The following is a 13,780-nucleotide window of genomic DNA, read 5'->3' as shown; positions in this document are numbered from 1 at the left end:
TAAGCTATATGTATATGAAACCAAACGAGCTTATCTAAATCGAATGCCTATACAGCGAAATAACTATGTAGGTCAATTTAAGCTAATTGATTTTTTTTTTTCGTTTTCCCCACGTCAGGTATCCGTTTCTCGTTGGACGTGTCACGCGATGAGGTGAAAGCCCTGTCCGCGCTGATGACCTTCAAGTGCGCCTGTGTGGATGTTCCGTTCGGTGGTGCCAAGGCCGGTATCAAGATTGACCCCAAGCAGTATTCGGAGCATGAACTGGAGAAGATCACCCGCCGCTTCGCGCTGGAACTGTCCAAGAAGGGCTTCATCGGCCCGGGCATTGACGTCCCGGCTCCAGATATGGGAACCGGCGAGCGTGAAATGTCCTGGATTGCGGATACCTATGCCAAGACTATCGGCCATCTGGACATCAATGCCCACGCTTGCGTCACCGGCAAACCGATCAACCAGGGCGGTATCCATGGGCGTGTGTCGGCCACCGGACGCGGTGTGTTCCACGGGCTGGACAACTTCATCCGTGAGGCTAACTTCATGTCGATGATCGGAACGACCCCGGGCTGGGGCGGCAAGACCTTTATCGTGCAAGGTTTCGGTAATGTCGGTCTGCACTCGTGCCGTTACCTGTGCCGTGCCGGAGCCACCTGTATCGGTGTCATTGAGCACGACGGTTCCATCTACAACCCCAAGGGTATTGACCCCAAGGTAAGAACATTTTACCAGTATTGAAGGGAATTGAAGACAGTATTTTTTAAATTTCAAGTTAGGTAGGTAGTTCATTTGGCTACAGATTTCACATGTTGGGGTCAGGTGAAGGAGATTTGATTTCGTTTTCGTTTATTAGCAGAGACAACCTAGTTATACACGAGTTTTGCCCTAACTGCTGTCATTACTGGCTCACATATTGATGGATTTATTGATCAACTTAATCTTCAAGATGAAGTTCCTTACACTCTTTTGACACTTCGCAGAAGATAGATGTTTTGTTCAGATCAAGATGAGACTAAAGCCCTAAAATAAAAGTGCGGCAGACTGTCACCGCGGAGTTCCAATCGAACTGTCAAAAGACGTTCCAATCGAGCATAACCATTTTTACCATTTCAAACTCGTGGAAAGTATTGTAATCTGTGTGACTGTGACTTTCATTTTTTTAAATGAAATTATTCAAGAATGCAGAGAAATTGGAGCAAAACGGAAAGAAGCACTTCATTTTTATTTTCACAATTGACACAACGGAGAACAGATTAAATAATATTCACTAAACGAAAATCAATTTCACATTCTGCGACACAGCTGCACATCAACAAGAAGTCATGCGAATGTTTACGTTATTGGGAGTGTTGAAAGATTACAGAAGCTTTGTCAGTGATGCCAAATCGGTGAGAAATTCAGTCTGCCGCACTTTTATTGTAGGGCTTTAGATGAGACGGGAGTGAGAGTCTGCTGAAAGTGACGATAACAGAAGTGAGAAAGATTTTTGTCTACCCCTACTCAACCTACCTCAGGCACACCCATGTAACTTATCGAAAATCCTTTTTATACGCTCAGTTCTGCTCCCTTCACAGAGAAAGTATCATAAGGCGGCTAAACTATCTTGTACACCTTCCATAGAACAATGGTTTGAGTATTCAATAACGTCAACGTCAAATAACATACAAAATCATCGAAGCATTCTGGGCCGGCCTCTTCTTCGATGCCCATCTGGATTCCAGTCAAGCGCCTCTCTGCAAATCTCGTTTTCATTTCTTCGCAGAGTGTGCCCAATTCATCTCCACTTACGTTCCCTAATCTTGATTTCTAGCGCCTTTCGGTGACACCGGCGCTTTGAGATCCAGTTGCCAGGCCACCAAGTGCGGATGATGTTCCGCAGGCAGCGATTCACAAAAAACTTGCAGTTTTCGTCACCGTCGTCACCGCATATGTGCACCAAGATTCGCTCCCGTACAACAATACGGATTTGACGTTTGAGTTGAAGATTCGGATTTTAGTTCGTAGAGAGATTTGGCGCCAAGCTACTGGAAACACTCTACTAACACACTACTAACCCAGCGAGACGTATTCTCGGTCGTGATTAGCTTATCCTGAACACGCATCTCGTCTTATAGGATCTCTACGATTGAATTTCTATGAGGTGAGGTGAGGTGACGATTCAAGTTACCCGAGTCACTCGATCACAGTTGCCATTTTAGCCGAGAAACGTCCCTTCGGATGAATTTTATGAGTTCTTACCTTATACTGAATGAGAATCAGCGCATTTGAACTTGATTCGCTAATCTCCTGTAAAATGATCATCTTACTTGGTTGAATTCATTCCGCATTCCGGATTCAGCGTTCTCACTTAGGACGCACAATAATAAACTTTTTTTTTAATAATTTGCCCGCTGTATGACCCTTTTATGGAACGGAATTTTCACAAAAAAAAACTTAGAAAATCTGTTCGGAAAATTCGAATTGCGAGCAAAATAAATCAATACAGAATAAATTCTACCATTTTGACAGATGTGTTCATTCAGTCACTCATCTAGGAATGAACCTCTGTCACTTTATTTACATCGAATTCGGGAATAAGGTGACAAAACTTACGGTGACTCCGAGGAGAGGCGACTATAGTCATCCCACTCTCAGGGCAGAATAAGGGTCCCTTTATCCGATGCAAAGGTTCCGGATACAGTTGTCTATCGGTTTGATTGATTGTCGTTGCCATTGATTGATTGCCACCTTCGACTTTGGCCTTCTTTATCCCTGTGTGATGTCAGCCGAGCATTACTCTGTCAAAAGGTGTACACGATGAAATTGCCACACACAAAATTGATTGGCAAAATTCAAGTTTTCATTCGATTGCCATCAAATTTTCAGGGATTGAAAAATAACTGTTAAACTTCATTTTACCATTTTACTCGTATTTTATTTACAGTCTATACGCAAATGTCCGCACCTTGGCCTTAACTATCCGGCCATAAGATTCTGCACAACCTGTAAATCAACCTTTTTTTTGCATGTAGACCCATACTTTCTTCAGTTCCTCGACAGTCTTCATTACCTTAGGTTGTTTATTCAGGTGCTGCTTCATAATCGCTCAGTACTTCTCGATGGGGCGTGGAGCTCCGGAGTGTTGGGAGGGTTGAACATTTTCGTCAAGAAATTGACCTTTTGTCCACTTCAGTACGTATTTGGAGTAGTGACTTAGGCCAAATCCGCAAGAAGATTGTTGGGACGTTGTGGTCCTTTAGGAGAGGAAGCAGCCGCTTCCCAGTAAGCGCGTCCTCTCAGAAATCGACAGAGCATGCAAAAAATTGAGAGTTGAGTCACCGAACTTAGAATAAAACGGTTAATTTCAGCGACACTCCGAGAACGCAAATACTCTCATTCGGTTTGTCCTGCCGAGATACATAGAGGCAACGAATACGAATGCGTACATGCGAAATCAGTTTGAATCGTACACTCGTACGGTGTGCTCGCACTTTATCTCCGTCTTTTTTATATGCGTGCCTTCAATCGTAGCAGTCGAATTCTCAGGCAGGCAAACAAGCGTCTCGAAGGGAACATACGATTCGGATTGTGTTCGTGTGTTTCTCTGGAGGGCGTGTCTTAGATTGTTTCGTGGCACCCACCCAAGGCACGCGTAAGGTGTGTTCCTCTCTGCCGATTAGATTATGCAAAATCGTTATTGAGATCGATGCGATCCCTCTGTTGATTTGAGTTACCTCTCTGTCGATTCATGTTTACTGGGTTCTGGAGGCACTCTTTCATGTACATTTGTGCGTTCATCATGTCCTGGATCACGAAAGGTGCACTCCGCTTCCCGCACGTGCAGTTGGCTTGCCAAACCAGGAATTTATTCGCAAATTTAAACATCTTCTGAGTGCGGACATGCTCAGGAATGCTGAACTTATCCTTGGCCGTGAAAAACAGGTTGCCGGGGATCTGTTTGAAGTCGGCCTCCACATATGTTTCGTCGTCCATGATGCAGCATACAACTTTCGTCAGCATGTTGAGGTACAACTTCCTGGCACGAGTTTTGGCGGAATTGTTCTGCTTCTCATCGTGATTAGGGGCCTTTTGTATCTTGAACGTTCGAAGCACAGCCTTAGTTTTGGACTTCTGGACAAAACTTCGGCTAGGTGCAGCAACTACGCGGTTGTGATTTTTGGTGTTGTACGGAATACTTTTTCCTTCACTTCTGGGTTTCCGATCGATCGTCAATCATTCCTCGAACCGCTTAATCACTCATCATGACACCGTGGAATTCGCGATTCCCAACGTTTTAGCGATGGAACGATGCTATAGATCCTTGTTCTCGTGATGAAAGCGCAAGACTTTATCACGGATGAGCTGTTCTTTCAGGACTTTAAAACTTGCATGATGTAAATAATGTACTTTGAACTAAATCCATCCAAATTTTCATTAAATTCTACCCAACGGTTAAAAAGTTAAAAGTTTGGCAATAGAGTTGTTTTTGACATTTCTAACGCACACTTGCTGAGCGTGTACAGATGAGACGGGACAATTAACCTCCAAAACTCTCGGTACAAAAAACGGACAGCCGGTCGACAAACATGGTCGTTTTTGAGGTTGATTGTCCCAAAACTAAAAAGTGTTGGTGAAACAACCAGCATAATATCACCAACACTATCAGCGACAAATAGGACTATTTCATCGTGGACACCCTTTACCTTCTCCGCCACTGAACGGAATTGCCCAGGTCCAGGTCCTCCAATATGGTAATTCTCCCTATCGATGCCCCTTTTATTGTAAGTACCTTTGACATACATATATTCTACCCTATGTTCTGTAGCTTGACGTTTCCTTACAGTTGCCGAATTTGCATATGTTATAGAGAGCATCTGTCTTAGGGGCTTGAACTCTTTGCCTTTACTTAAACTCTAGAAGCAAATTCATCTAGGTAATGAGTAATTTTTTTGAGAACCTCAACATCGATTAGTACCTTCGATTTCATTGACTTTAGTGGGAAATGTGTGGGAAAGAATGTGTTGTGGTCATGAAAAGCCATTGGACTGTATGGAGGAGGAGCCTTGGTGAAACTACCACTGCTTGCCCTTTCCCCTTCTGGGATTGGGCTTTGACAACCCCTAGTGGTTGCCAAACAGTGAAGGCAGGTCCGCAGACTGTCTGCCTGGAGATCAAGGACAGGTCGATGTGAGCGCTTTGGGAAAACTACCACTGATGGTCCGCTCCCCTCGTAGGATTGGACCTGAAGAGACAACCACGCATGATTGTCCCATCAGCGGAGGCAGGTCCTTATGACGCTGCCTGGCGGCCAAACTCTTTCAGATGGAGGGGCTCTGGAAAGAGCCGATGGTGACAGCTGAATCCGGCAAGGCTTGGAGTGAAGCACCAGAAGAGAGAAGATTCTAGTAGTGTACAACAATTTACACTATTTACACTACCGTCTTATCTTGACGGTTTGGTGGTTTGATTACGACTGACTCCTGGCGCATCGAAGAATACGCCCTTAAATAGGCTGACGAGCAAGCACGTGCTTGCACCAAATGGAACTGCCTAGAAATTTCTGTAGGCGCTTTCGGCGAAAGCAGCCATCTTGCTCTCTCAGTGTGGTACTCTTGCCTGTATCCAACTTCAGTCAAGTGGTCGGACTCAACAGAATTTATTTACCACGATATGCATTAATGGGACTTGGCGCAAAGCTTGACCTTGTTAAGAGTATGATCTTCATAACCTCTCTAAGCTTGTTATAGAAGTTTCAATGTATGCGTGCTCATTTTTGATTCAAATTTTTCATGAAGCCGTCCGACTAAGTATAGATATTAAATCTATAAAAACTTAATTCGATGGGTAACAAATAAATAAGTTGCTAAACTTCTCGCCAATTTCAGGAACTGGAAGACTACCGCATCGAGAAGGGAACCATCGTCGGATTCCCCGGTGCCCAGCCCTACGAGGGAGAGAACCTGATGTACGAACCGTGCGACATCTTCATCCCGGCTGCCATCGAGAAAGTCATCACCAGTGAGAACGCCGGCAAGATCCAGGCTAAGGTAACATAAATCGGTGCCAAAAGTTGTTTCAGCTCACAAGCAAAAAACTCACTTTTTTCGCCCTTTCTAGATCATCGCTGAGGCTGCCAACGGCCCAACGACCCCTGCCGCCGACAAGATCCTGCTGGAGCGCAACATTCTGGTCATCCCGGATCTGTACATCAACGCCGGTGGTGTGACCGTGTCGTTCTTCGAGTGGCTCAAGAACCTGAACCACGTCTCGTACGGTCGTCTGACGTTCAAGTACGAGCGAGAGTCCAACTATCATCTGCTCGGTGAGTACTCGCATGCAGTTGAATTTCGGTGATAAGCGCACAAACACGCACACATACATACACACAAACACAATCATCCAATACGGTACATTGGTATTTCGGTGGCTTGTGGAGTAGATTGGAATTGTACTGGGTCTGTCTACGCATCTCCGTCAACGAGCTAGTTACAGTTGACAATCATCCGCTGAATCTCTGCTTTGATCTTTATTTCTTAGGCCTAACATTCACAACGACATCAAATTGTTACAAACATATATCCCTAACTAGTTTTATTTTTATTTTAGCATTGATTCTCTCAATTATTTTGTGTTTTTGATTTTGTTTGAAGCGTAACGGCAATTCTCGTTCGTTAGTAGTTTTTAAGGGTCGAGTCACTGTAGGATAAGATTGAGAACTCTATAAGAGTTTTAGAGATAATCGTCAATAAGTTTGGGAGATATGACTTTAAACTGAGCGATTCCGGAAAAGTAAACTTTTGGTGCCCGTTTTGTGAGGCAGAGTCCTTTTGTTCACCAATACTTTCCTACTCGAAGTTTCTTATCTAGACTTTGTAAGTGGGATATTATTTGTACTTAATTCGTTCAATACGGTTTCGAAAAATCCTGAAGACAAACTTTTGATTCACTGCACGGGTCGGGTTTAGTGCAGTTTATGATTAAAATTTCAATCTTGAAAGAGAATAGTGTTTTTTTTATTTCAGTTTTAAAATTTGAATTTCCTATCTATTTCCAAATGAGATCTGATGTGGAAATCTAAAATCTGAATCTGAAATTTGAATCTAAAATCTGAATATGCAATATGAGTTTAAAATCTGAAGTCTGAACCTGAAATCTAAATCTGAAATCTGAATCTGAAATCTGGAACTGAAATCTGAATCTGAAATCTGAATCTGAAATCTGAATCTGAAATCTGAATCTGAAATCTGAATCTGAATCTGAAATCTGAATCTGAAATCTGAATCTGAAAACTGAATCTGAAATCTGAATCTGAAATCTGAATCTGAAATCTGAATCTGAAATCTGAATCTGAAATCTGAATCTGAAATCTGAATCTGAAATCTGAATCTGAAATCTGAATCTGAAATCTGAATCTGAAATCTGAATCTGAAATCTGAATCTGAAATCTGAATCTGAAATCTAAATCTGAAATCTGAATCTGAAATCTGAATCTGAAATCTGAATCTGAAATCTGAATCTGAAATCTGAATCTGAAATCTGAATCTGAAATCTGAATCTGAAATCTGAATCTGAAATCTGAATCTGAAATCTGAATCTGAAATCTGAATCTGAAATCTGAATCTGAAATCTGAATCTGAAATCTGAATCTGAAATCTGAATCTGAATCTGAAATCTGAATCTGAAATCTGAATCTGAAATCTGAATCTGAAATCTGAATCTGAAATCTGAATCTGAAATCTGAATCTGAAATCTGAATCTGAAATCTGAATCTGAAATCTGAATCTGAAATCTGAATCTGAAATCTGAATCTGAAATCTGAATCTGAAATCTGAATCTGAAATCTGAATCTGAAGTCTGAACCTGAAATCTAAATCTGAATCTGACATCTAAATCTGAAATCTTAACCTGAAATCTGAATCTGAAATCTGAATCTGAAATCTGAATCTGAAATCTGAATCTGAAATCTGAATCTGAAATCTGAATCTGAAATCTGAATCTGAAATCTGAATCTGAAATCTGAATCTGAAATCTGAATCTGAAATCTGAATCTGAAATCTGAATCTGAAATCTGAATCTGAAATCTGAATCTGAAATCTGAATCTGAAATCTGAATCTGAAATCTGAATCTGAAATCTGAATCTGAAATCTGAATCTGAAATCTGAATCTGAAATCTGAATCTGAAATCTGAATCTGAAATCTGAATCTGAAATCTGAAATCTGAAATCTGAATCTGAAATCTGAATCTGAAATCTGAATCTGAAGTCTGAACCTGAAATCTAAATCTGAATCTGACATCTAAATCTGAAATCTTAACCTAAAATCTGAATCTGAAATCTGAATCTGAAATCTGAATCTGAAATCTGAATCTGAAATCTGAATCTGAAATCTGAATCTGAAATCTTAATCTGAAATCTGAATCTGAAATCTGAATCTGAAATCTGAATCTGAAATCTGAATCTGAAATCTGAATCTGAAATCTGAATCTGAAATCTGAATCTGAAATCTGAAATCTGAATCTGAAATCTGAATCTGAAATCTCAGATCTGAAATCTGAGTTTAAAATCTGAATCTGAAATCTGAATCTGAAATCTGAATCTGAAATCTGAATCTGAAATCTGAATCTGAAATCTGAATCTCAAATCTAAGTCTGAAATCTGAATCTGAAATCTGAATCTGAAATTTGAATCTGAAATCTGAATCTGAAATCTGGAATCTGAATCTGAAATCTGAATCTGAAATCTGAATCTGAAATCTGAATCTGAAATCTGAATCTGAAATCTGAATCTGAAATCTGAATCTGAAATCTGAATCTGAAATCTGAATCTGAAATCTGAATCTGAAATCTGAATCTGAAATCTGAATCTGAAATCTGAATCCGAAATCTGAATCTGGAATCTGAAATCTGAAATCTGAAATCTTTTTTTTTCTTTTTGGAAGTTTTATTTAATGAGGGATTACCCTTCTGTTTTCACCCTCCAAAAGTTTTGTTTTTACACTTTAGATCTCACTAAAAAGGTTACACTGTTTTAAAAAATTGTATCACAATCTGAATCTGAAATCTGAATCTGAAATCGGAAATCTGAAATCTGAGTTTAAAATCTGAATCTGAAATCTGAATTTGAAATCTGAATTTGAAATCTGAATCTGAAATCTGAAACTGAGATCTAAATCTGAAATCGGATTGTGAAATCTGAATCTGAAATCTGAATCTGAAATTTGAATCTGAAGTATGAATCTGAAATCTAAATATTAAATCTGAATCTGAAATTTGTATATAAAATCTGAAATCTGAATCTTCAATCTGATGTTGACATCTGAACCTAAATTCCCATTTTTATTTCTGAATCATGAAAATAGTATTGGATTTGATTTGGTTTATTTTGAGGGGATTTCATAGCCACATCTTTGTCCTTTTTCGTCTACTCAAAATTCTCAATTCTGCATCCTTATTTTTCATTTCTGTACGTAAGTTCGATTATTTAAATCCAATGGTCCAATTTTTCAAATTGAAGAACTAAAAAACAATGTTAATAGATCTGGAATATATTTACACAAGTCAACAAAATTCCCCTTTTTCCGAGGTGCCAAGAATGTAAGAGCAAAATTTTGACTTATTGTCTCATATGGCACATCCCAATGTTCCTTTAGTTTTATCTAATAGGGGAGAGTGGGGATACTTGATCCCCTTTTCTTATTTTCATCATATCTTTTTGGAAAAACTTAGCAACTCGCCTTCTTTGACATTTTCTGACAGCTTGTAACTTCAAGTTTCTACGCTCCAAAAATTAGAACGATACTTGAACCCGTTGATGAACTAGAAGCATTTTCGTGGGAGTAAAAAAATTGCGATTTTTCTGAAGTTAGGGGAGAATTGATCCCCTTTTGAAGGAGACTTGATCTTTTATTCAGGAAGCCCTAATCCTTGTATAAAAATCAAACAAAACCCCAAGATAGAATGTTAATTGACTATTTTGGTCATGTTTGTTCTCATTTCACAATTTATAGCAGACATAACATGAAAATTCTATAACTTTGTCTCAACGTCAATAACATTGCATACTTCAAGGCGCTATTTTTTATAATTAAGAGAAAATTAATTATTTTTGCTCTTTTCATCAGACAATTGTTTGATAAATATTAGTTTTTGGATAAATTTTAATAATTTCGTAATCAGCAATCATAACGATCAATTCAGAAGAAGAATAGGCCGTTTGGAAGGGGGATCAATTGTACCCAACTCTAGGGGATCAATTGTACCCATAATCAACATTTTAGAAAACTTTTTCTGAAAAAAGTTGAGAGTTTTCCATAGCTTTGAAAATATGGCATTATGAAGTTCATTTTACGCTCGAACGATTGATACATTGGAACAAATATTTTTTTCATAATTTTCCCATGTAAGGAACATTTTAAAGTGATGAAAAAAGATCTTCAAGTTACTTTTTCGAAATTTTTCAAACAAAGTTCAATTACTCAAACAATTATTTTGTTAAAAATTTTTAAACTACAAGCATTGTTATTTTGCTTATTTTGGCACATTTTTCTAGAACATTTGATCTTTGTAAGACATTCCAGTTTCGAGATATAGCTAAGGAATCAAGTATCCCCAGGGATCAAGTATCCTCATTCTCCCCTATATATCTAATGTTATTGAGATTCTGAAAATATTCATAGCAAATTTAAGTAGAACTTTTTAGTTTTTTCACGAAGTAAAAGTCAAAAAATTAAGACTCGTATCTCTGAATCCTTGTTTGAAGGAAGGGTTATGAATTGATTAAAAATTGGTGCTTAGTTTTTAAAGAAATTTAATAAAATTTCCAACCGCTCTTATCACCAAAACTATAGAGGCGATAGACAAAATCCGATGAAAAAAGATTCGAATTCAGGACGCCAAATTCTGCAAAAATCAGTTTTTTAAACATAGGCTGTTCACCTATAAATATCAACTATAGAATAGTATTTCATGATCAGAATTCAGAATCAGAGTTTTGAATCATAATTAGAATTCACAATCCTGACGCAGGATCAAAAATTAAAAAAAAAAACATTCTTATTCAAAGCAATTCCGATCTCATCGTTTCTTAAAATTTGTTCAAAGTTATCATCTCTAAGATTTTTTTTATTATTATTTTGAGTGACAGTTTCCTTTTGAAGTAATCGAAACCTTCGAGGCTTCTACATATGAAATAATGGTCTTCAAGCCTTGTTGGGTGCCCTTTCGCAAACCTAACTAATCCGCCTACCGATAAACCGATAAAGGTTCTAGAATGATAAAATCTTTTTCTTTCTCTCTCTCTCTTTCCATTCTCTCTTTTACCCCCAACACACAGCCTCAATCCAGGAATCACTTGAGAGATCCATTTGTGATGACCGTAAAGTATTGCATTTGTTTTTCTGTCTCTGTTCAACTGTCTTCCTTCTCTCTGCAGTCTCATTATGACCCACTTGATTTGAGCACATTTGATCGGAAACAAAAGTTTTAAATTGTTACCTATTTCTGTCGGATTTGTTTCCAGAAATACGGTCACATTTAGCAACGAAATTGTCTCATTACTTTTGGCATTCTTTTTCCGTTACATTTTCGTTTCAAGTTTGTCTGTTTTATTTTATGTTTTTTTTGTTATTAACTTGTATTTTAAGGTCCCAACTTCCGTCCATTCCACACTTTTTTGTATTATTTAACAAACAACATTACTGAAAACAAAATTTAAACTTAAAATCAGCAAATTAATAACAACTACTCTAGATAGAACGGTGTTTACATTGTTTATGACAATTGATAATATTAGTGAGAAACTAACTTCCAGTAGTTTTGGGAAAGCAAAAACTTTGAGTTATAATCTAACTTTATTTCGGTTGAAAGGAGATTCTGAACTGGTAGAAGAAAAATCTCTAAAGCCTCTCTGGAGCCACCAGCGAAAATAACCGAGATTTTTCCACCATCAGAATTTTTATAAAACTTCGTTACACTCAAGAGGGGTAAATAGAAGGTGATACGATCTCTCAAATTTCAGAATCAGCCATGTTGATTGCTTCGTTGCGTTTGTTTACTTTTAGTCCATAGAACAGTTGAGACCTAAGCTTGCCTTTTCATTTTAGCACACAGCTAATTTGTAAACAAAGATAACGAGCATCCTGTAAAAGTCAGAGAACCTAATAATTCCTTGGTTACACCTTGGTTACACTTTTTTGCATAGCATGCTTCAACACTTTTAAAAATGGAAAACCTTCGGTTTTGACAGACCTTTCGGTTGTCATAATGATAAATGATAATGATAAATGAACTTTGTTCACTTGGAAAATTACTTCCACAACTTAAGGGGAAATGAATGATTTGATTCGCCTTCGAACTAAAAACATGAAATATTTACGATATTTAGGCTATGATATTATCATTTTTTTTAAATAAAAATTATTCTATTTACACCAAAAAAGTAAGTTCCAAGGAAAAACCATCATAATGTAAAAACTAATTGTGTTTAGTAGATATTCAGTTGTTAACCCATGGTACAAAAAGATTCATGTTCATCGTCGTTGTATGATATCATTTTCGGAAAAGTGCATGTGTCGAAAATTGGATTTCAAACCCCCAGCACTTTGTTGTTTGCTTGACTAAATTTACCAACCGAACGCGGAATACAGCTATCTAACTTTCACGTTTTACTTTCTTTCTCTCATCCTCTATCTAACTCCATCCAGAATCGGTGCAAGCCTCGCTGGAGAGACGTTTCGGCAACGTCGGTGGCAAAATCCCGGTTACTCCGTCCGAAGCCTTCCAGAAGCGCATTTCCGGTGCCTCGGAGAAGGACATCGTCCACTCCGGTCTGGACTACACCATGGAACGTTCGGCTCGCGCCATCATGAAGACCGCCATGAAGTACAATCTCGGCTTGGATCTGCGCTCGGCGGCCTACGTTAACTCGATCGAGAAGATCTTCCAGACGTACCGCGATGCCGGTTTGGCCTTCTAATAAACGGACGAAAACGGACAGCAACAGGCGCCTAACTAAAAACCGCATTGTGGCGCTAAGGCAAAAACAAATTGATCGAGAACAAAAAAAAATCAGCATATTTCGGCGCCCTCGCTTGATATCGTAAGAACAAAAACAAAAACTTAATTAATCTACCAACTGCCACAATCGGATATTTTAAAGATACTTAAAAACAAACTTTTCAACTTAAGCCTAAACAAAAGTATCATGTCTCAAACTCATGATACGAAGATAGTTATGGTAGCAGAAACTACTTTTAAAAGTGCGAGCGACGTGTGTTACCATCTTGAATTTAAGCTGATCGATACATTTTTTTTCGTTTCAAGTGTGTGCTCGTTAGTCATTTCTGTTTTATAGCAGTTTAATGTGTGCTTTTAAAATCAATAGCTGTGTTACGACCGACGAATTGCATGTTTTGTATTAAATCGTAAACCAATCATCAACATCATAGGTGCTTGAATGTCTACTTTGTTTTGGTTCCAAATAGGATAACAGCAACCGAGAATAGATAATTTACTCAAACGAGATGAACAACTTGAAAAAGACACACTACCCAGATAGAGCCTTTTTTCTTTTATACTAACAAGAAAACCGCGATACACGGAGCCTATCTGAAGAACTTACATGCTCACGCAAGCACGCAACCAACTTAAAGTAAACGAAAGTTTTGCAACTATATTTGAATGTGTAACTTTTTATTGTTTGTAAAATGTGAATAAAAAAACCTGAAAACATCTGATTGTCTTACTCAATGGTCGATAGGCCTGCAAGCTTTTTTTTTTATATATATATATTTTTTTTTATTCAATAT

The 13,780-nt window shown here is 38.4% G+C and overlaps 1 protein-coding gene across 4 annotated transcripts in view; it reads left to right on the top strand.

Moving 5' to 3' along the window:
- Window positions 1-13,703, top strand: part of LOC129740537 (glutamate dehydrogenase, mitochondrial) — a 54,019-nt gene extending 40,316 nt beyond the window's left edge. For 3 of the 4 annotated variants that reach the window (XM_055732246.1, XM_055732245.1, XM_055732243.1), the window contains exons 3-7: window positions 119-711; window positions 5,862-6,023; window positions 6,094-6,298; window positions 11,308-11,349; window positions 12,677-13,703. In XM_055732246.1, coding sequence (XP_055588221.1) covers window positions 119-711; window positions 5,862-6,023; window positions 6,094-6,298; window positions 11,308-11,349; window positions 12,677-12,948 — 1,274 coding nt within the window. In that variant the 3' untranslated portion in view covers window positions 12,949-13,703. The remainder of the gene's footprint in view (window positions 1-118; window positions 712-5,861; window positions 6,024-6,093; window positions 6,299-11,307; window positions 11,350-12,676) is intronic. The other variant, XM_055732247.1, reaches the window with a different exon arrangement.
- Window positions 13,704-13,780: the final 77 nt, after the last annotated feature.

Source organism: Uranotaenia lowii, chromosome 1 (genome assembly GCF_029784155.1).
Source record: "Uranotaenia lowii strain MFRU-FL chromosome 1, ASM2978415v1, whole genome shotgun sequence".
Taxonomy (NCBI): domain Eukaryota; kingdom Metazoa; phylum Arthropoda; class Insecta; order Diptera; family Culicidae; genus Uranotaenia; species Uranotaenia lowii.
This window is presented reverse-complemented; position numbering and strand designations above follow the sequence as displayed.